This window comes from Sinohyriopsis cumingii, chromosome 11, assembly GCF_028554795.1.
Source record: "Sinohyriopsis cumingii isolate HCF-2022 chromosome 11, ASM2855479v2, whole genome shotgun sequence".
Classification (NCBI taxonomy): domain Eukaryota; kingdom Metazoa; phylum Mollusca; class Bivalvia; order Unionida; family Unionidae; genus Sinohyriopsis; species Sinohyriopsis cumingii.
In genome coordinates, this window is record NC_142971.1 from 87574168 (window position 1) to 87599277 (window position 25110).

The 25110-nt window shown below is 41.1% G+C and overlaps 1 protein-coding gene across 3 annotated transcripts in view; it reads right to left on the reverse strand.

Moving 5' to 3' along the window:
* Positions 1-823: 823 nt before the first annotated feature.
* The window catches only part of LOC149788919 (uncharacterized), a 30655-nt gene continuing 6368 nt past the window's right edge, over positions 824-25110 (reverse strand). Inside the window, exons 1-3 of one of the 3 annotated variants that reach the window (XM_089975056.1) lie at positions 7570-7692; positions 5062-5353; positions 824-2160 (exon numbers count right to left, since the gene is read on the reverse strand). In XM_089975056.1, the coding sequence (XP_089831182.1) occupies positions 1841-2160; positions 5062-5353; positions 7570-7596 (639 nt within the window). In that variant the 5' untranslated portion in view covers positions 7597-7692 and the 3' untranslated portion in view covers positions 824-1840. Of the gene's footprint in view, positions 2161-5061; positions 5354-6825; positions 7038-7569; positions 7693-25110 lie in introns of those variants that run through there. The other 2 variants (XM_089975057.1, XM_089975055.1) reach the window with 2 other exon arrangements.

Genomic DNA, 25110 nt, shown 5'->3' on the forward strand with positions numbered 1-25110 from the left:
GCGAGACACAAATATAATTCCAATATATGTCGGCGAAGTACTTTGCATAACAACCGAACGTTTTGTTCGCCGGAGATTTCTTTGCAAAAGAAGAAACTAGAACCTGTTTGTTTCAGCTCGGCAATTTCTATGTATAGAATAACCGTGGGATTGACCGAGAAGTTGCGAGGGAATAAATTATTCGATACATTTGTAACTTCTCGGTGTATATATAAACATTCGTATTAAACTTATAGTAAAATGATCAGACTATAACGATGCCTACTGTCAACATTTTTATATAAAGAATGCCTCTAGTAAAAACAATATAGTTTGCCCAATAGAACGCCTCTGCGTCAAGAAATGTGTTTCGACAAACACGAAGGACCTAAATCTAAAATGAAGATCAATATTTTTGGTCACAAATAGTCAGTCTTACTGTTTGTAAAGGATGCTGTTTATTGTTATAACACTGAAAGTTATAAACCGGGGACATTAAAATCGTTATGGTACATTTACGAGTGTACTTGAAGAATCTGTTACAGGTGGTTTTAAACTAGTTTATATTAATGAAAATGTCATACGGAATTGTAACGATCAACGCTACTTAGATGCATGCATATATTTAGGACGCATCTTAGGTCTCCCCTTGTATAGAAGACACCTGCCTAATTTGAACTTTTGTTTCCGATACAATTATATCACGTCCTCTATAGCAATAGCGCATCTAGAAGATTCCTGTGTACAGAAGACACCTTCCTAATTAGAACTAAGATGTTCAGTGTCTTATGTTACGTGTTTAGGCTCGAATAAACAGTAACACAAGAAGAATAAAAAGACAAGCTTTGAAAAATATAACAATTTATTTCCCTGGAACAATTCTGTAAAAAATGAAAAATATGAACTTACGGTTTTAAGAATCAAATCCCCCCAAAAAATCCAAGAATAATCCACGAATAAAATTTTAGAAGTCCTAATAATAAAAAATTCTAATGATTTCAAGTTCTAGTCCCGACGAAGAATCCAAGATGGAAGACGATGACGTATGTTATAACCTGTAGTGTGTTGAAGTCTACAGTTCCTAATAGAAACAGGAAATATCACTCCGGTTTTGGAAATCTGAATAAAAATTTTATAAGAGCTATCTTTGTTCAAGAATCTCACATGAGCACACGTATTTTCCAGGAAAAAAGAATTAATCCTTTTGAATCCAAATAATTTGAAATAACTCCAAACGGCACAACAGTCACTCTCCAGTGTAATAGCACAACTGTGTTTACTTCTCTAATACGATGGTTTAAAACTTGAATTGTACACCCCGAATAAGGGTCACGTGGTCATGTTTATATCACGTACTTTTAACATGACCCTGACGAAAACCAATCATTTTACTCTAAGAAATATTCCCATAATGATCTCGACAACAACCATTCACTTTAAAATAAAAATAGAACTTATTTACGTGGTTGCTACTAATTTTGAATCAAGGTCAGGATCTAGGTCAACACCTGGTGTTTACAAAACGAACAGTCAAGGTCAAACTATTTTCTGGAAAAAGTATCATCGCCAGTGAATAAATTTACATTACAATAACATGTAATGAAAAATAAATAAAATTTGAAACTGACAAACAAACAATTCAAATTTAAATAAATATATATTAACTCAGATATAATTAAATCAAATATACATAACAAATGCTATTATAGGATGTCGTCTATAGATAGGTAGCATCTAGGAAGACCCTATATACAGAATAAACCTGCTTACGAAGAACTAAAGTGCCACGTGTCATTTGTTTCATCTATGGATAGGTGTTACTGTTTTATACATACCAACATGAGATTTATCTTAGGAAGTATTACCCAAATACTGGGGCAGGTATGTTCCTATTGGAGAAGAAAATAGCTTTGTGATGTAAAACTCTGGCCTCCATGGACCAAAAGGTTAACTGTCCTTCTCCCGTAGTGCTCCTGTAACCGGCATCTATGCAGAAACGCTGCCCGTTAACGCTAAGTCCAAACCTCCTAATAAAAGGATACGGCAAAGTGTGGATAATCCTTTTTCCACTGCTGTCCAGTATCTTAATGCCAAATATATCCACTCGTAATGTGTATTCACCTTGCAGACCACATTTCCTGGATGCATTGCTGTCAACTACATGGACTTTATACGCGAATCCTGAAACATAGAGTGAAATATAGAAACCTCAATCTTCCAAATTTTTTATTTTTATTTATTTTTTGGGGTGGGTGTGAGAGTAATAGACTAGGCTGTTTGCTTGACTAACCTTTGCAGTTCATATATTATTCTTGATTTATACATAATACTTTTGAAACTTATTATAAATCAAACGCTGTATCACAAGCAACAGTTACATATTGCATAATGTAACGAGCGTCAAACAATTTGTATTTTATAACCTTGAGTTTGGGTTTCTGTTTATCAATTGACTCTAAAACCTTTATCTTACTCCATGACGTTTTTATATCACTCTAAACTGTTCCCGGATAATGTGTGGACCAAGATATTTATGACCGTAGGTTATAATGTTTATAACATATTACATTAAACATATAGTATATGTTGTGAGATAAATGTGGCTTTAGCAGCAATGTGCATATATTACGAAGTTAGGTGAGTGAAATATTGTTTAAAAAATAGAGAATTCTACTTTCCTTGCAACATATATACTGCAGTCAATTCTACCTCCATTGCGACATATATACTATCAGATTGGATGGCTAGCAGTTACAGCAATACTACAGCCATGAATGTAACTAAATATATTTTTATATGTAATGACTATAACAATCTTAGCGATTAATTAACTTTCAGATAATTTATAACATTTACAATTTAAAAGTGGTACCTCTCATAGGTATTTACGAAAATAAAAATAAGGCTTGCTACCAGGAAGATTCTTCGGAATGACTTCTAGAAGAATTATGGCTGTAGATTTGGTGCATTAGAGTATGAAATGCACATGAATGATCCAGGAAGTACAGTTGAAAGCGAAGATTTGTTTCATAAAATAAAGATGGTTCAGCGTGGTTGTATATAACATAAAGTGAATTGTTTGTGTTATCATGGCTGTATGACGACCAGCCTTTCCCAATCTCATTTGGTTCTCGTCGTGCGAGATTGTGAATTTGGGCCTATAATAGGTGTTAACTTATGGGGACAACCGGCTTACTGGGGAATGCGTCACGTGATGCTGTTCCAACTGAGATTTTTTATATATATACAGATTGCTGTTTATATGAAAACATTTTGACATTGTATATCTTTTCTCTATTATGTTAGCATGCATTTTTTCGTGGTAGTGGTAGGCAACATCTTTACGTTTTATCTCGTCTTACGGAGGATATTTATTTTTCTTAGGTTTTTGTCTTTTGTGTGATTCTGCAGGCTTTCAACTGTTATCATATTTGCTGCCTTGCTTTTGCTTGGCACTATATAGCCAGTGTTGTTCTGATATGACGTTAAGCCCACATCCATCCATCCATCCATCCACATACATACTCGTTAGTTTAATTTGGTGAGGTGATAAAACAAGTCGCGATCTGCATTCGGAAAGCATTGTGAAGCTTGGAAATCCGACCAATTTCCTAACTCCAGAAACAGAAGTTCCAAATTCAGAAATGTCCTGAAAGGCCTACGATTTTAAGTGTAGTCAGAGCGAGGTTATAAGTGGTCAAACGTTTATATTCTGAGCTTCAGTTAGAATATCGTGCATTGTTTCAAGAATATAAGACTAAATCGTTATTTGTCTGGAGTTATGTGCATATCGATGACTGATTAGAAGTGCAAGGAATCCGGGAAATGTAATACCGATCAAAGTATCGAGAATACTGCGAGGGTACACGTGATCTTGCATGAAATTTTCATCCTAAAGATGAAAATAACCAGAGTGATGTTGATATACATGCTCCCCAATTTTATAAATATAAACAGATATAAGTACAAGATACCAGTTCGTGTTCAGTAGCTATTAGCACAGTAGGCCAGTTTTTTTGTGAAAATATCAATGCAGGAGGACAGTTTTTGGGAAAATATTAGTACAGGAGGCTAGGTATTGTGACGGTATGGGTATAGTAGGCGAGTCTTGAGACGTTTTCGGTACAGTAGGCGAGTTTTTGTCACTTTTTCAGTACAGGAGGACGATTTTGCGAAAATATCTATACAAAAAGACAATCTTTTTTGACATTATCGGTCCAGTTATCCATACAGGAGGCCAGTTTTTATGAAAATATCAGCACATGAGACCAGTTTTGTTACGTTATTGTTACAGTAGGCCGTTTTTGTGACGTTATCAGTACAGGAGGCCAGTTTGTGACGATATTGTTACAGTAGGCCGGTTTTGTGACGTTGTCAGTAAGGGGGGGGGCAGTTTGTGACGTTATAAGTACAGGAGGCCAGTTTGTGACGTTACTGTTACAGTAGGCCGGTTTTTGTGACGTTATCAGTACAGGAGGCCACTTCTTTTAAATCAATGCGCAACCATTTGTGCATACCTTTAAGGATAATATACTTATTCAAAGTGATGAAAGAAACAGTCTAGTTGTATAAATACCCAAATTCACGTCATGTCATATCTAATAGCATCATAAATAACTATGAAATGTTTTTGTGTGTTCATCTTGGCCTCAAAGTTGAAGACTGCTACAGGAATCATCCCGGGTGAATGAGGAACAATCTCAAAATGTTCAGATGTAAAACTATCCTCCACTAATCTAAATAAAGACAATTATTGCTGTTTTATGAGTATATTTCATTTGTAATAAGGACTTTACAACACTCGATGTTTTACTATAACAAATGTCTATAACGTTTAGAGAGTTTTGGATTGAAATAATTTTGCTCTGTTTGAAGTGCTACCAGTAGTTATAAAGTTATCTGGTTAGGTCGCCCATGATGATGTAAAATTTTAGTTCCGTCCATTGACATAAATGTCGCAAGTTCTATTAGAAACACAATATCTTTGTCAACCGATGGGTAGAGAGCATGTATTTGGATTTTGGGGGACTGAAATCAAAGTAAGCCCACAAATCAGAAGACCTGACATTAGATGAAACTAACCGTTGACAAATTCTTCCAGTTGCTCAACTTCTTGTCGAACTCGTGCAAGTTGAAGTTCTAAATCCCTCTTCTTGTCTTTCTTTTCTTGAATGGCTTGTAGCAAATCATACCTATCCAGATTAGTGGTATCCGCGACGTCTAGGTAGATAACTTCCTCGAGAACTGAATCTTGTCCACGGCGGCTGCACGGAACGCACGGCAGCACGGTTCTGGATACTTTTCTTATCATGGATGAATCCCAGGAGCAAGATAACGCATTGTAAATCCAATGACTGCCAAAGTTGGATTTTACCTAAAACAATGGTGAAAATCCAGATTAGAGAGAGAGAGAGATTGAGAGTCTCATTTATTATGTAGGACAATATATACAAGATATGTATAAAAAAAATGTATTCAAAAGATTTTGACTGACAAAAATAGTTTAGAAATATATTTAGAAGTCGATCAGAAGACGACTCAAAGTGTTGTGTCGACACAAATTAACTTTCTGAGGCGCAATGCAGACCATTAATGAAGACTGAGAAACGATGTATTCAAGAACCAGGTTTCCGTCTGATACTCCGTGATACTCCGTTAAAAAAGACCACAGTTACTCATCCCAAGCGCAGATGAACCATGGCTTGCAGAGGCTTAGGTAAACTATTTTCTGACGTGCGCGCTGTAAGACTGTACGGGGGATGGAGGAATCCATATATATATATATATATATATATATATATATATATATATATATACTGCAAAAAGATCAACATATATATATATATATATATATATATATATATATATATATATATATATATATATATATATATATATATATATATATATATATATATATATATATATATATATATGTATATATATATGTATATATATATATGTATGTATGTATATATATATATATATATATATATATATATATATATATATATATATATATATATATATATATATATATATATATATATATATATATATATATATATATATATATATATATATATATATATATATATATATATATATATATATATATATAATGTCGAGCTTACGACAGTATGGCGTTGGAACCAAGATAGATTCAATACACGTCTTCGATGTCCTACCGAACGTGCAAAACGAGTCAAGAGACTTATCGGTATTTGTGTTTTACATCAACCCTCAAAATTTTGCATCAGCGAAGTATGATCAGTCTATGAGGGCTTAACAGATGGACAGACAGACGAACGAAGTTCTGAGAGTTATGACTTGCTCATGCATAGTCATAGTAAATAGACGATGATAGTCTAGCAGAAGTGATGTGTGCGTGCGATAAACAATTTATTTTTAAAAAATATAGTTCCGAAGTTTACGTTTACGTCAAATTTTCTAAATCTTATACCGTGCATTACAGTTTAATATTTCACGTAAAACTTTACTCAAGTAAAATTTTGTTAAGTTACCGGCTATATCTGCTTTCCTTCACATGTCCAAAGGCGCAAAAACACAGAAATGAAGACAGCAAAATGTAAAAGAGTACCAAAAAGGAGAAACTTGTAATTATTCCTTCTTTTTTATCTGCAAGATGTTGAAAATACACTTGAAAAACAAAGTGTAACAAATAAAATGATTCCACGAATTTATTTAAATGGTTCACTTTGAGATGTAAAGTGAAAATCATATGTTACAGAATTACCGTTAGGCATCTTTACTGAGACAGAGAGAGAGAGAGAGAGAGAGAGAGAGAGAGAGAGAAAGTATTCCAATATATATTAAATTACACACCTCTCATCAACTCTTCCCAGTGCAGACTGCAGTTTATCAGCCGAGTTTAACATTTACTGATCAACATATTCCTATCTCATCCTGTATTTTTTTTTCTTTCAAAAGATGTTTTAAATATATAATGAGAATGGCCCCTGATGTCCCGGATGCATGATGTTTGTTAGCAATTTGCTGGATAAAATAACAACACAAACTGCGATCTGCCAGGTGGCTCTGGTTAGACCAAGATAATATAAGTTATGTTTCATCAAACAGGTCAAATATAATACCATTGTAAATTATTTGGCAGTCACGTCCTTCCTTCCTTTATCATCAGGACCATTGTTCATTGTATCTTAGGATTATGTAAAGTATATAAAAATATCTATAAACATACCAATTACTCATGAAATAATTGACAAAGAACTTTGCGCTGTGAGATCACTTTATTCTTACATGTACTATTTTGCTTAGATAAAACTTTTGATGGCTTCTCCGGGTATTTGTTAACCAGGGCCGTAGAGAGCGATCACAGGCCGTGGGGTAAGAAACACCCGGGCCTCTCCTAATTCTTCTTCTTCAAAAAAATTTCTTTTCTTTTATAAAATTAAAAATTGTTGTTCGGCCCACTTACGGGCCCTCGCCGTTTGCCCCCCCCCCCCCTTGTCGGCCCTTTTGTTAACGCTTATGTATGTGTGTATTTTTGTTTCGAAAGTGGTGCATATTAGGGCCTGACCAAGAAGTTGATATTGTTTGCACACCTACTTGTTTGAATGAATGCAGAGATTTCATTGTGGACCTGATATATTTTTCTCCTGGAATCCTAGCAAAACTATACAGCTGCAGCCCAGCAACGTGTTCTGGTGCTATTGTCAGGCATCAATATTCCCAAACGTCGTCTCAAACACCTGACCTTAGCCACGCCCACAAAGGCAAATGGCAGGTTTCAAAGTTCGAAGATTTTGTGCACATGCAAACCACATCATGTCCCAAATAAGAAGATTATAAATCTGATTAAAATCAGATCTCCACTTTTGTACATGAAGATTTGACAGCGACCGCATAGGGTTCATGGTAACCTATGTTATTATCATAATCTCTACATTTATCCGCCAATCAGATGAAATCTTATATGTTCGCGTTTGGAGACTCAGCAGTGTAAATGAAGAGCATGAATGTGTATCGAACGATTTGATTCACTTTCAGATTTCTGAAAGCTGTATTTCAATTGGTTAATTCAAAGGTCACCAGAACATGACCCCTAAGCGGTCGTCGTGAGATCTTCACGTAGGACAACGGAGATTTGATTTTAATCGGATTTGAAGGCCGTTTTCGCGAACGATTTGAGAGAAGTTGATAACGACAGCAAATAGCATACACGCAATCACAGACAAGATGAAGCGATGGTCTATCCAGTTTCTCAGAGATGCTGACAGAAACTTCTAAAAACACAAGTTATCACAACTTTTGCCACCCCACCCCCCATAAAAAAAACATAAAGAAACCCGCAAAACAATGCACATAGGACATCGCTGTACAATTACAAAAAATCTGAGTAGTGACCTTCAATTTTGAAAATATATTTAAATTTTAAAACAATCACATGGAACAGCAGTCCAAATCATTCATTATATGATCAATGATACGGAAGCTGTGGTAGCTCAGATGTCAGAGCATAAGGGTCACATGCTTGATATCCGCCAAGACCAGCGTGGGTCCGCTGCCCCTCTGCGCTTTGGTGAAAGCATTTGGCTCCCATTTCCTCTATATGATATAGACAGCAATGTGTTAAAAGTACCGTTAAAACAAAGATAAACAAAACAGAATGTTTACTGATACACGGTCATACACGTATTGTCAACATACAGTACAGCTTCGTCTGTGCCTTTTGCTGCTATTTACAATCACTTTTGCATATTGATAAGTTGATTGTTTTATTTTTTTTTTCTATTTCTATTCACATTGATTAAATCAATATAAGACACACTTATGATTTAAACATGAAAGATGGTTTTAATGAAGAAAGGAGATCAATACAAACATATGGTTAGCTATGCCATTCACATGAATGGTCAACCATTCACGTACCAGCGCATGGAAATCAGTGTGGAATAGAAACTAAGCGAAATGATGAACCCACAAGAGGTAATTCAAATAGTTTAATATAATTACAGTTGATATAAGTTATTATTCTGCTTTAATAACAGTACTACCGACCATAAAACTATGTCAGTCAGCCAGTCAGTCTGTCTGTCTGTCTTCCTTTGGTCGGTTTGACTTAACTTCTACCATTATTCATAAGTCCATAGACATCGTGGGATGACGCAAGTGAAAATCCTCTACGCTCGTCTTTTCATAGATTTTCGCCCGTATCTTGCTACCACGGTCCAGAGAGAGAGGTTGGGGGGGGGGGGGGGGGGCTTTGAACATTTTCATCTTTAATTAATAATAATCTATTTTAAAACCGATAAATTTACCGTATAATGTTGACAGGCTTTGCAACTTTATATTATTAATTATATCAACACTGTAGATAAATCCCGAAGTAGTGAAGTGGGGCTGTTTAGCCTCAATGGGAATTAGCATTAAAAACACCCCTGGGCCTGTTTAGCCTCAATGGAAATTTAACATGGGAGAAACACCTGGGCCTGTTTAGCCTCAAGGGAATTTAACATGGGAAAAAATTTTGGGCCTGTTTAGCCTCAAGGGGAATTTAACATGGGAAAAAAAATAATCTTGGGCCTGTTTAGCCTCAAGGGGAATTTAACATAGGGAATAAATTGTGGGACTGTCGAGGGACAAGGGGAATTGAACAGGGGAATAGAGTTTGGGCCTGTCTAGGGACAAGGGAAATTAACATGGGAAATTGAAACTGGGAGGGGTCTCTATTTCTATTAAAAAAAATTTAAAAAAAATAGGGTAGGCAATTGAAAGTCTATCTCTTTTCGAGAGATTGGAGTGGCCCTGAAAAGGGCCTTTGGGTTTTATGTTAATATTAAGATATATTAACATAAAGGGCACCGCATTGGTCTTCTTCTTGTCCTTAGGCTGCGCCTGATTGCAGGACCGTAAATCAGGACTCTTTTGAGGCATCCTTGACGTTCTACATAGATCCTACGTATCCATAGGCTGGTGTCTGTCCTATGGACAACTGTCCAGTTGGATCGGACATACATTGGTATGTCCGTCCGGAACATCATCGAAGACACAGCGTGGAAGATTGTACGTCGGTCCACATGTTGAGGCGCCGAGAACAGGTGAATCAATGCAGTGAACTGCACTTATTTATAGGGAAAGGAAGGATTGAAACGGATTGAGTTTGTTGACCAATCCAAACACGCGTTACAAAATTCAGTCAGCCCGCATCCAATCTGAAGAGAGCAGTCTGTGACGTCACGTGGTCTATATAGATTCGCTAGCGCCTGTGCGCAGTCAATTCATGCGACAGTTTTTCAACATGACGGAAACTCAGAAAACGATAAATTGGGGTGCACCAGCAGTGGAGACCACCCAAGGGAACCCGGACTTACTTTTAGAAGAGGTAAATTGGGATTTTGTGGATTTTCTTGCCTCGCAAGAATTTGTTCCGGAACCTTCTCCACCTTCTCCTTCATTACCACACGTAGAGAATTTTAGACAGAGACAGAAAGAAGAATTGGAGAAATTTATACAACAGCAAAAGGAAGCGGAACAAACTTTTCTCCTACAGCAACAACAGCAAGAAGAGGTAAGAAAAAAAACAGCAACAAGAAGAAGCAGCAGCAAAGAAACAAGGGTGTGAAAATCAAACGGTCACGGTACTGTTAGACATTTTAGCGGAGTTAAGAAGTCTGAAACAAATGTATCAGACTTCTTTATTACGACCGAAGAGAATACGACCTTCCCGAGCTAAACACTCCAACCCTGTGACTAAGCCTACCGTGCCACCCTTAGTGATTTCAACCAAATCATCATCAACAGTACGCAGTCCAGAAGTAGGCCTTGGCCGTGGCAAAGGCTTAAGACAGTTAAAGTTGATTGCTTAAACTTACCCCTACACCAAAAATGGCCCTTTTCAGGGCCACCCACGTCTCTCGAAAAGAGATAGACTTTCAATTGCCAACATCCATTCAGACTCAAAAGAAACAAAACATTTTACCCCTATAGTACGTGTGTATGAGTGTGTGAGTGTACGTTCTTATTTTAAAATCAAAACTCAAAGACACTTACCTTTTATACCTAATTTATTCTTTTATAAATATTTACAATCCAATTCACAATTCACAATTCTCAACAGAACACTTTAAAAAGTTCATACACTTCTTCTGTCTCATTGTTTAGTCTCTCTGTTTTTTAAATTTCTTCACAGTCACAGTCTTTTTCTCCTCTTCCTCCTCACTTTCTTCCCTTCTTTTCTTCTCCTGTTTCTTTTTCTTTACCTGGCTGCTTTCTTCCTCTGAAGAATCCCTCTCTTCTTCTGAAGATTCCCTCTCTTCTTCTGGCTCCTCTTCTTTCTTTTTGGGCAATCTGGAGACCAATGTCCTTTTTCTTGATAATAATAACAGGTATCTTGACTTTTGTCTTTTCTAACCCCTTTTTTACTTTTTTGACGGTCTGGACACTCTGAAGACCAATGCCCTTTCTTCTGACAGATATAGCAAGTATCTTGACTTTTATCTCGCAAGGAAGGAGAGTAGTCCGTCGGCTGGTCTGAAGAGAATTTTCTAATGACCCCTCGCAAAGCTCTGATGAAACGTTCGATCTGGGTAGTCTCTTCCATCGTTGTGCTCGGTTTGAGAGTGAAATGAATAGTGAAAGGACAAGACACATACCCTTTTATATACGCTGGTCTGCCATGACTATAAATTAGTCCATGGTGTTTAAACTTTAGTCATTTAACGTTTTGCTATCAAGATGAAACGATCCAATTCATTTGAGAAGAAAGAAGAAGAAGAAGAAAGTAAGAGGCAGAAACGTGATCTATCGCCTCGTACCAGGGCTGAAGTCTTGGCACAAATTCATGCCAGTGATTTTGAAGAGGACATGAGTGAACCAGTATCCGAACCCTCTAAACAAAGTTCATCACCCTTAGTCAACCCTGAAAAGTACTATCACATTCAAGAGACGGAAAAGCGTCCCTCTAGAAAATTTAGAACCACGGCTTACAAATACAGGGTGAAGTTTAAAGATTTCAAGTCCGACGTACCCTTGGAGAAAGCAGAAGGGTTCATCACCGACATGTGGGATTCTTTGCTCACCACACTCAAGCGACAATGTCAACCCAAAGAAGACGATCGCTTGAGACTTTCCATACAACACGACGGCTTGAAATCCCCTGTTTGGATTGAGTTTAGCACCCCTGCAGAATTGACCGCTTCCAAAGTCATGGGCAAGATTCAACACGTGCAACAATCTAATGGCCAGTTTGACATCACCGATGGAAAAGCCACACTGGACATGACCCACGTCTCTCCTCCTCAAGGGACCGGACAACGCAATAATGTGTTATTGGTGAACGGTCTTCGCAGCACCAAAAAGAGCCTCGTCCAAATTCACAATTCTCAAGACCAGATGTGTTTAGCCAGGGCCATCATGGTGGGACGAACCTATGCCAACAAGAACGACACGGCAGAATGGAAAAGAGCCTGGAAAACTATTCGACAATCGGGCAGAGCCAAACAACGAAACGAAGCAGAACTCCTGTTACAATAAGCCGGCTTGCCCAAAGACAAACCCTGTGGCATTCCTGAAATGCAAACATTGCAAGATGTCCTAGCTCCACGCTACACCTTGAAAGTGCACCCTCAAGAAGTGCGCGGACCTCTGTTGTTTCGAGGGAAAGACTTTAAGGACGGAAAATACATTCACCTCTATCATCACGATGAACATTATTACTGTGAGAAATGTGACTATGGCTATAACAATCGAGAGCAACACAAGCATTGCGGATCGAAATGCTCAGGATGTTTGGCCTCTCCACCCTGTTTGAACGAAGGGCAAGAACTGGTGCATTGTCCAGCTTGTCTGCGCACGTTTGTCAGCCGTACCTGTTACCAACAACATCTGAAGACGCAAGGTTCACAGCAGAAATGTGCTTGTCAACTGCTGAGATTGTGCCCCACGTGTGGACAAGGCATACGTACCAATAATACCAAGGCACACGTATGTCGAGGAAAGAAACGATGTCACATTTGTCACCACATTGTGGACTTGGAACACCAATGCTACGTGCAAAAGTACCATCCCCAACCAGAGAAAGAGGATGGACACAAGAAGAAAGGCAATTTCATCTTTTTCGATTTTGAATGCATGCAAGAGACCGGCATTCACATTCCTAATTTCTGCGTGGCTCATCGAGCGTGCGAGAAGTGCATTCAAGAACCTATTTTCAGTCATTGCCCTCACTGCAGTAAGATTCCTGGAGGGCGTGAAAAAATCTTTCGAGGACCGAACACGCTAGCCGATTTCGCCCGATGGGTCTTATACCCCATCGACAAGACGTGGAGCCAAGAGGACATCGAACGTTACGGAGATTGTCATCGTCATGCCACGGTGATGGCTCACAATTTTTCCGGATACGATGGACAGTTTCTTTTGAGATACTATACAGAACATGGTACCGAGTGTCCTAAAGTGACTTTGAACGGAGCCAAAATCATTTTCATGCAAGTGGGACAAGTACAGTTTAAAGATTCGATGAGTTACTTGGCCATGCCTTTGAGTCGGATGCCTAAGACGTTTGGAATGACAGAAATGGCTAAAGGGTACTTTCCACACTTTTTCAATACGGAAACCCAATCAACATGCTGTTCTACCCCATTTGCCTGAGGCTCACTATTACGACCCCGACAACATGCGTACCGAACAACGAGACGCTTTCTACGCTTGGTACCAGGCTCACGCCTTAGACCCTTTTGACTTTCAGGAAGAAATGCTAAAGTACTGTCGTTCCGACGTGAACATTTTACGACGTTGCTGTGGAAAATTTCGAGAACTGTTCATGGAACACAGAGGGGTCGATCCTTTGAAAGAAGCTTGCACCATTGCCAAAGCGTGTTCCTTAGTCTACCGACAAAGATTCTTGCCTGAAAACACCGTGGCTGTCATCAGTCCTCAAACGACCAACTATGTCAAACGTCAATACTCGGTCAAAGCCCTACGCTGGTTACATTACAAGGAAGACAAATGGATTCAGCATGCCCGCAACGGAGGGGGTGAAAAGACCATCGGAACGCATTCGGTCGATGACTGGGACTTAGAAAACCCCAAGATCGTGTACGAGTTTAACGGTTGCTTATTTCACGGATGTCCCGTCTGTTACCCTGACCGCGGCACTAAAAATCAGTTTTTACAACGAACCATGGAAGAATTGTACCAGGCCACTTGTCAGCGACGCCTAAAGTTAGAACAGGAAGGATACCAAGTGGTGGAAATGTGGGAACACGAGTACGATCACCGTATGAAAACCGATCCCGAGTTTAAATGCCTCGTGGAAAATTACCAGTTCATGGACCCGCTCAACCCGAGGGATAGTTTGTACGGAGGAAGGACCAATGCCACCTGTTTGCTGTACCAAGCTGACGAAGAGAAAGGAGAAGAAATCAAATACTTGGACGTGTTCGCTGTATCCCTACGTGTGCAAATATTGTCGCTTTTCTGCAGGGCACCCGCAATTGTTAACGGAACACATCGACCTGAAAAACATTCGACAATACTAAAGCTTGATCAAGTGTAAAGTTTTGCCTCCCACGGACTTGTACCATCCCGTGTTACCTCACCATTGACAAGGCAAACTGATGTTTCCTTTATGCCGTACTTGTGCCGAAACGTGCAACCAAGATCAACCTTGTCAGCACACCCAGGAAGAACGGGCCTTGACGGGGACGTGGGTCAGCGTAGAATTGTTCAAAGCTCTGGACATGGGATACCAACTGTTAGAAGTGTACGAAATTTGACACTTTCCCAAGACAGAACAATACCACAAGGGTGACCCCACGCAGGAAGGCATTTTCGCAGACTACGTGGATGCCTTTTTGAAACTGAAACAAGAAGCCAGTGGCTATCCGTCCTGGTGTCACACTCCCGAAGACCAAAAGACATTCAAAGAGAAATACTGGGCACAAGAAGGTATTACTTTAGATCACATCGAGAAAAACGGAGGCAGGCGAATGTTTGAAAAAGTGATGTTAAATTGCTTGTGGGGAAAAATGGCACAACGACCGTGTTTACCCAAGATGGAATATTTGACCGAACCTTCCCGCTACTTCCAGATGATTCACGACAAAACCAAATTTATCAAACACGTGGACGTCGTTCGCGAGAATTTGATCTTGGTCAATTACGAAGAAGATCTGGACTTTGTACAAGACGACCCCTTTAGAAATGTCATCATTGCGGCTTACGTGACAGCTCATGCTCGCTTAAAATTGTACGAAGCTTTAGAACTGTTAGGAGAACGCGTCCTGTACTTTGACACGGACAGTTGCATTTACATCCATCACCCGAGTCAACATCACCCTGACATCGAAGGAGACCGTTTAGGAGCCTGGACAGACGAGCACCCCGACGACAAGATTTTAAGTTTCGTCAGTGGTGGTCCTAAAATTACGGCTACGAATACCGGGACAAACAAGGAGAAGTGCACACGAAGTGCAAAGTGAAAGGACTGACTCTGAATTATCGTACCAGTCGAGTGGTGAACTTTGGGGTATTGAAAGAAGCCTTGCAATCTGGAGAAGATGAACACTTTAAAGTGACCACCTATCAACCCAACAAGATTGTACGTTTACCCACCCGCCACATCGTCAGTCGATCCCTGGAAAAAGTCTATCAAATCGTGTACCAAAAGCGAGTGCGACTTCCCAATCATTTCACCTTACCGTATGGACACGTCGGTATTGGTCTGTATATAAAAAGGAACCCTAGGCAAGATCGATAGTTCATTGTGACTACTAAGACCAAGCTAACAAGATGAATACTTTCAGAGAAACACAAAACAAGTTCAGAAAGGCACAATTCAAGTTTGGGGCTTCTGAAGTGGAATGCGATTGTGAGCCTTGCGATGGGAACGATGCTGTACGCTGTGACCTTAGCGATGCCGTAAAGCATCATGGGAACTTTGTTCTCACTATCCCTATCATGGAAAGTGATGCTGTGCGTGTCAAACCTGAGGGATGCGAAAGCGATGCCGCTCGTCCTCTTGGACACTTTACTGGGTTTCGTTTTAAATGTGGATGTCCACCTTCACGTCTACCCCCCTACGGATGTCATCCAGCCCTGAGCAAACTCCTGTCCATGTCACCCAACCCTCATCGAAACGAACCTGTGAAAGACGAATATTCGTTCCCTGTGCGTTTGTCTGAATACTGCAACTTTGAAAATCGTTTTCAATCGTTCAAAGGAAAATGGCCTAAGTATCTGGGAGGACCGACCCCCGAAGAATTAGCCAGAGCCGGATTTTACTACTTCGGCGAAGGGGATAAAGTCAAGTGCTTCAGTTGCGGTGTGTCACTTCACCACTGGGAACCGCAAGATTCAGCCTACCTGGAACATGCTCGATGGTCTCCCAGTTGTCATTACTTACCCTTAGTAGGACAATATATTTAAATGGATACTTTGCAAGAGAACATTCGTGCTTTGCCTGTGGAGTTGAGAGAACGCATTTACCGAGAGCTGGTCAAAATACAAGTCAAACGTAAAGAACAATTACATCCGTTACGTCACCAGATGTTTAACCACTGGTACCTGAATGCTATACAAGGACTGATTGAGTTGAAAGTGTTCCATTGGACAGACATTGATCAATGACCCCCTGGTTTTAAAAAGAATTGGTTTGGTATTGATAATTCTATTTACTACATTGTAAACTTACTGCATCGAATTCCAGAGGAAGAGTTAAAGACTCACCAACATCTTTTACACAATGTCAACTTAGTGAAAGAGGAAACTTCTGAACGAATTGTAATGTGAAAATTGGTGTTTAAACGATTTAAATTCGACACTGAAGTAAAACCATGTCTGTGCAAATGGTACATTTCTTGTGTCAGAAAGAGGATTTAGTATGACCAATTCATGGATACTTTGCTAGAGAACATTAGTGCTTTGCCTGTGGAGTTGAGAGAACACATTTACCGAGAACTGATCAAAATACAAGTGAAACGCAAACGCAAAGTTATTCATCCGTTTTTAAATTATGCTCTGTTCCAAAGTATAAGAAGACTGATTATGAGTGGATATTACATCAGGCAAAAAGGTAAACGAGGCTATTGGCCACCGCCCAGGGATTCCAAAAACAGTGTATATACTTATGGATAATTTACAAGAGAACATTTTGGGCTTGCCTGTGGAGTTGAGAGAACGCATTTACCGAGAGCTGGTCAAAATACAAGTCAAACGTAAAGAACAATTGCATCCGTTACGTCACCAGATGTTTAACCACTGGTACCTGAATGGTATAAGAGAACTGATTCGTCAGAAATTGTTATAGTGGTCAGACATTGTTCAAAACTTTGAGGTCGCCAATGATCGACATGTTCATAATTTTGGTTACTGCGAGATTCACCTAGAGCAACGCATTGAGGAAGACAAGTTAAAGGATTACAAACATATTTTACGTGGAATCTACTTAGCGGAAGAGGAAACTTCTAATCGAACTCTGAAGTTTAGGTTACAGTTTGGAGCATTTAAATTTCCTACTGGAGAACGAAGATGTCTGGCTAGAAAGTACGTGTATTGCATCCGAAAAATAGAGAATATAAAAACAGGCTGTCATGCCGAGGTTTTTATCACATGTGATTGAACAGATTCCGTGGAAGGAACTCAATGACCATATTCAAACCGTGGATCATTACCATCAATTATTACAAGAACTGTATCCGTCCAATTTGGGACGACGCATAGTGTGTGTCTTAGTGACTTGTTTTCTGGGATTTCGTTTACCAGCCGATTCCTTGTGGACTCTTTACGAACAGTATTTACCACCCCATTCAACATGAAAGTGATGCGTTTAAATGTTCACGAGACACTCATTTTGCTCAAAGCCTTGCGTTTTCATCTGGATACTTCTCGACCTCTACGGGAAAAAAAGATTCGTCAACTTTTAGCTACCCAAGACGTGTATGACGATGTGTGTGTAGCTTGTGACTTACACCCCTATTGGGCAGATGTCCGTGCCTGGAAAAAAGGGGGTTTTGAAGCTTGGACCCAAGAAGTGGCACAGTATGCACGAGAGTTGTTCAAGTAAAAAAGTTACTGTTCAACCTGTGTTGGTGACGGTACCAGAAGAAGAACCCGTCACCTAGGACAGGACTGTCGTGGACATGCCTGAACAACCCTTTCGGGAGGACACTTGCGTGACCTTACCCCCTATAGAACTGGTCAGAACATTGCCCAAAACATGTTGTACAGACAGTTGTGTTTATTCCACGTCAATGGTTTTCATGTGCCTTTTATCGTTGTACTTATGCCTTTGGCTTTTATGTATTTTTGTCTTTCGTGTTCATGTTTAAAACATTCAATAAACGTGTCCTGAAAAGGTATATAAACTCTTGTCTGTTTTCGTGTCACAAGTGACATTCCTAACACTATGGCTACCTCTGCTGTCTCTGCTCCCTCTTCCTCCACTGTCAAAGTCATCGACGAACACTTAGATCGTGCCAGTTGGGAGGCTTTGTATCTTCGCCATCCCTTTAACATGCTCATTGCTGGACCTAGCGGTTCAGGCAAAACCGAATTCGTCAAACGTTTGATCGAACATAAACATCATTTGATCGATCGACCACCTCAGCGCATCGTGTGGTGTTACAAAGAGTGGCAATCGGCGTACAGCCTCTTGCGAGAAAGTCAAGGCGATTCCATCGTGTTTGTGGAAGGCATTCCTAAAGAAGACGACGACATCGTCTCTGACTCCCGTCAAACCCATTTGGTCATTTTTGACGACATGTTAGGAGAAGACGAAGAAGAAATTAAACTGTGGTTCACGCGCAAAGGGCATCACCGTAATGCCAGTGTCGTTTACATCACCCAAAATTTGTTTCAACAAAGTAAAGCCCATCGCACCATCAGTCTCAATGCACATTACGTGGTCTTGTTTAAAAGTCCTCGAGATAAATCGCAAGTGCAAGTCTTAGCCAAACAGTTAGGGACGCCTTGGCTGACTCAGGCGTACGACGATGCCACTCAAACTCCACACGCCTATTTACTCGTCAATCTAAAACCTACGACCCCCGATGATTTGCGATTTCGTACCCAATTGTTTCATCACTGGTGCCAAGACGGAGGGCCTGTCCTGTACACGTCTCCGTCCTCGACTTAATTTCACTCAACAAAAAAATCTATAAAAACATCAGACACTTTTCGTCTGTCTCACACAGCGTCAACATGACGTCCCTTCAATCACATCTCCCCGTCAAATTGATTCGTGCCTTGTATGGCATCAGTCGAGAAAAAAAACACAAATACGGGCTCGTGTCTTAGAAGCTAGTCTCAAAGAAGTCTTACGATGGTTCACGGTGACGGCACATCAATTACTGCAAGGGATCATTCAGATTCCTCATCAAACCAAACGCTTTTTTGATCGAAACAAAGTTGCTTTGACCCAACTGGCCGATCCCCGCATCGACACTCAAACCAAAAAACAAATCATTTTGAAACCTGGAGGGAGCGGTACTCTAGGAGGGGTCATCATTCGCTCTCTCTTAAGATGGGATCCTAATGCCCCCAAAGTTCTCCCCAAGAAAAAAGTCAAACGAATCTCCAAGAAGAAGAAGAAAAAGACCAGGTCCCCAAGGAGACCTGTGTCTGCAAGAACTTCTCCAGTGGCGGGACCCTCCTCTTACCAGACACCACCCCGGAAAAAGAAAAGAAGCCCCCAGAAAAAGAAGCAGAGAAAAAGTCCCCAGATAAAGAAAAGTCCACAAAAAACTAGTCGCAAGAGAGGCACTTCGGCCAGGACGCAACCTTACACTCGCAAACGACGACCTGCAACGGCGGTGACCGCGTCTCCGGCAGCCTCAGGTTCATCCACTTCCCCGTTGATGACACCAAGAACTGAAGAGTACTTGGAGACGTTGATCTCACCAAGAACGTCTCCGTTGATGACCCCAAGAACTTCCCCAGTGGCAGGACCCTCCAATTTAGTGGCAGTGGCTGATGCTCAGAAAGTACCTTCTCCCAAAATCAAAGTTCAAGAAAGATCGGGCATGTTACAAAGTTTACTGGATTTGTCCAAGCAAGAACTGGCTCGATTTAGTCCGTTGCGTACCCCTGCACGACGTGTCATGCCTGTCCTGAAGTTAATACGACGTAAAGACAATCAGTGGCGACGCGTTCCAGTATAAAAAAGGTCTGTGACCAAGTAGGGGTATCAGTGTTTTTGGTGCTCCTGAAGATGTCACCCTCCAGAAAACATCCCTCTTCTAAACAACCCCAAGGAAAGAAAAGGAAAGGACTGCCTCCACGTTTAGTCAAACATGGGGACATGTTATCTGTCCTGTCCAAAGCTTCTCCACCCCTACGAAAAAAACTCATTCAAACAGCCTCCAAAGAGGTCATCGATACCGTGTGCGAATGTTGTTTGAACGTCTTGAAAGGTACGATCCCTTTGTCCAAACACCAGAAACAATGCTTAGGCAAACATCGTCACGTTCTTCGCCAAATGGTTCAAAAGAAAATCCCCCTTCGTCAAAAGAAGAAGATGTTGGTCCAACGTGGAGGAATTTTACCCCTCTTGTTAGGCCCATTGTTGAAAGGAGTCTTGGGAACCATGTTGGGAGGACTGATGGGAGCAAGATAAAAAGGCCCTCTGGAGACCCAAGATCTCAGAATTGACCCTTGACACCCCATGGAAGGACGAAAACTAGCTTTAGTGCCTTACAAAAACGATGGATGGAAAACCATCGTTGGCAAGAACAACGCACCCCGCATTTACCTCCCAATCCCAATTTGAGCGAGATGTCCCAGTTACAACACGAACTGCAGTCCTTGATGGATCGCCAAGATTTGTCCGAAACAGAAAAATCGCAAAAGTACGGTCAACTCTTGCAACGACTGCAACTCTTTCACCAGAAAGCCTCAGACGAAACAGCTCTTCCCACTCTGAAAGATTTTAAGACCTTGATGAAAAGTCCAGCACCATCACCAGTACCACCACCACTACTACCAGTGACGAAGACAGAAAAAGGAGAAGAAGAAGGGTTTCAAACTCCACCAGAAAAGTACGCAAGTTGACAACACCAACTACCTCCAGAATTGGATGGATTAAAATGATGATGACCACCCCTTCTTCATCACAAGAGAAAAAGAAAGTGAAGACAGAAGTGAAGACAGAAGTGAAACAAGATCCGATATCCCCTGTTCTGAGATCCTCCTCTTCGACACCTATTGCCGGTCGCACACGCAAAGCATTACAATCCAAGAAAATACCCCAAGAAAAAAAAGTACCATCCTCCAGGAGTGGGTGTCTTATTAACAAACAAACACGAAATGAAAAAGGTGTTAGCCAGCATTTACTACGATCCCTCTCATCCTGCAGGTTATGCAGGAGTTCAAAAATTGTATCGTGCTGCCAAAACGCGACTGAAAAGTCTCCGTTTACCGCAAGTGCAAAGATGGTTACAAGAACAAGCTACCTACACTTTACACAAACCCATTCGACGCAAGTTTTCCAGAAGTCGCACCCGAGTGGAAGGCATCGATCATCAATGGCAAGCCGATTTAGCTGATGTCTCTCATTTAGCCAGCTACAATCGTGGCTACAAATATTTGTTTTGTGTCATCGACGTCTTTTCCAAATTTGCCTGGGTCGTACCCTTGACTTCCAAATCGATCAGTGATTTAGTGCGAGCCCTTCAACGAGTGTTGAAACAAAGCGGCCGTCACCCTCTTCGATGCCAACGGACAAAGGCACCGAATTTCTGAACCAAGCTTTCCAAAAAGAATTAAAGAAGCGTGACATTCATTTTTTTTACCACCGACAATCCCGAAACTAAAGCCAGCATCGTGGAACGTTTTCAACGCACTTTGAAAGAACGCATGTGGAAATATTTTACGCATCACCACACTCTGAAGTACATCGACATCTTACCGCACCTGGTGCAAGCGTACAACCAATCTTACCATCGAAGCATCGGACGTGCCCCGCAAGAAGTGACTCCCGAGAACGAAGTGCTGGTGTTTGAGCGCCTGTTTGGTACGTCCCCGACGAGGGCTGTCCCCAAGAAATGTGGAGTTCCCGAACGCAGAACCCGTAAATTGGGCAAACGACGTGTCAAAGAAGTCAAAGTACGTTGGAAAGGATATCCACCCAGTTTTGATTCTTGGATCGACGCTTCGCAAGTCATCGACTATAAAAAGAAGTGACCATCATGCCCTTTCATACAGACGCAGCTACTACTGCTACAACTCCTTCACCCAGTTCTTCTCTGCAAGATTTACAAGAACAACCCTTGTGGGTGTGGTGTGGAGAACGTGTGCCTAAAACGCAAATCGTCTTTTTCTGCCAAATCTTCGTGGTGTATTGTGTCATCGGTGCAGCCATCGCCAATTTGAGTTTGCAACAAGGAGACAAACAATTGTGGACCATTTTATTAAGCAGTTGCATCGGTTACCTGCTTCCCAATCCCTCCTTGAAATTCTCCTCGAACGGGAACAACGGGAACCTTGTGTCCAGTGCCAGTGTCAGTCACCACTCCAACAACAACAATAACCCCATTTTGGGCGGAGACACTCCTCTGACGTCCAGTAACCCCTCGGACAGCCACAGACCTCTGGAATTATGAACAATAACAACCAATTTTACTTAACCTTACCCAGTGACAGTTCCATGGAGGTTTTTTCCCACAACACGTTGTGCTGTTACACGGCCAAATTACCTCAGGCCATCCAATTAGATCACGAAGCCCATTGGGAAGTGGCTTTAGTGGAAGTCATTCACCCAACCCAAATCCTCAATGTCCTTCCCAATCAAAATATTTTTACGGTGGAAGTTCATGACGAAGCCTTGCAACAGTACTTGGATGCCCACGTCAAATATGATAAGAAAACCCCTGGCACAAAAACTCAAAAGTCGACCACCTATCACTTGTTCATTCCTCCAGGCTATTATTTTAGTGGTCAACATTTGGTGAGCAATATTGCTTCCAGGTTTAATGTCGTGTTTCTTAAAGCTTTGGAGAGTGTCAAAAAAAGTGTCACCTTGGAATACCACAAAGTAGCTCGTCGCTTCCTAATGAAATTTCCTGAGGGGGGAAAATCATGTCCATTTTATATTGTCCTGAATTGTTTGACATGTTGGGTGGAGATACGGAGATGAGGATGGCCATGCTCAAGAAAAACGAATTGCCAGTCATTTCCGACAATGATTCTTTTAGCAAGTTATTTCGTTCCCCAGTAGAACTGAACCAAGGACTGAATTTGATCTTTGTGTACTCTGATGTGGTGGAGTACAACGTGGTGGGACACACCTCCGTTACTGCGTGTCATTCCTTTCAAAGTGGATTCTGCCACGGCCGCTGACGAGGAAGGTGGAAACACTTATCACGTCCACCGCGAATTTGTACATCCTCATTATTTGCCTGTCAGCAAGTCGTATTTGGACACGGTCAACATTGCTATAAAAGGAGATCTGGGACAAAATATTCATTCACCAAAGGAAAAGTCACGATGAAACTGCATTTTCGAAAACGGTTCTCTCACGACACGTAAGTCATGTATCCAGTGTACCGAGGGGTTGCTCGACAGCGAGGACACGGTTTAGGAGATATGCTAAAATAAGCCTTTTGTTCGGTGGCCCCCGTGTTGAAACCGATGGTGACACGCTGATTGAACGCCTTGAAAGATGCGGCACTGAAGCAAGGCAAAGAATTTCTCCAAAATGTCATGATCGACAAACAAAATCCCAGAGAAGCCTTCATGAGGGCAGGCAAAAATGTCTTGCTGCAAACGGGTAAAGACCTTTTGGTTCGACGAGAAACACCTATAAATGCCCTGCACGCTACTGAATCAGGCATTCGGCAAGGACAAGGCAGAAAGAGACGACGAAGAAAACACCCTTTCACCAGACTTCACACGTCTAAAGCTAGAAAGACAAAGAAAAGAAGAACCGTTCGAGACTTAGACGTTTTCGATTATTGAGAAAGAGAAAAAAATGATGCACCGAGAGTGTTGCGCTTGTTCCAAGTCGGAACTGGATCTGTTTGCCATGCCCCCCACCATGATGACAATGCAAGAATCCCAATGGGTGGAATTTCATCCCGTCTCCTCTTTGACGGATTCCGCTCCCATCGAGTTTGAAATCAAAGGTCAGCCCGAAAATTACATCGATCTGAATAGCAGTTACCTGTACTTGAAAGTGAAAGTGATCAAAACGGACAACACCAATCCAGGAGGCGATGCTAGAGTAGCTCCTTTCAACAATTTCATGCATTCCTTGTTCAGCGAAGTGGACTTGTACTTGAATAACAAACTGGTCAGCAGCAGCATGGGTACTTACCCATATCGTGCCTACCTGGAAAATCTCTTGACGTACGGAAAAGAAGCCAAGAATACTCATCTGGATGCTTGCGTGGTATTGGAAACCTGACACGGCAGGTGTAGCTACGTTTAGCGACACAGTCCTGACAGAAGATGACAATCCTCACAATGTGGGGTTTAACGACCGTCGTAAGAAAATTCTGCAAGGGCGAAGTTTAGAACTGATGGATCGTTTGCATTTGGACATGTGGTTACAAGAAAAGTATTTACTCAACGGGGTGGATATCCGTCTGAGACTGAATCGTAGCAGTGCCGCTTTCCATTTGATGGCCCATGCCAATGAATACAAAACTATCATTCAAGAAGCCCGACTTTACGTGCGTCGTGTGGAAGTGTTACCTAAAGTGGGAAACGACGTCAGTCACACGTTGAGCAGAACGACCGCCAAGTATCCGATACGACGCGTAGAAGTGAAAACGTTCACCATTCCCGCTGGACAGCGATCTATGATCGAAGATCATCTGTTCCAAGGACAGTTACCCAAACGTTTGATTGTTGGTATCGTCAGGAATTCAGCCTTCAACGGAACCCACGATCAAAATCCTTTTGAGTTTCAACATTACAATGTGTCCAAGATCGAAGTCAGTCGCGACGGCAAGACCTTGTGTACCCTACCCTTTGAGCCTAACTTTGGTGTCGCGAAGAATTATTTGACATCGTACTTATCCCTGTACGAAGCCACGGGACAGTTAGGAACCAACACCAGTCACGGTATTTCGTACGACGGTTACGCAGGAGGCTATGCTTTGTGGGGTTTTGATTTCACTGCAGACCAAGGCAGGGACGAGGGACATTTCC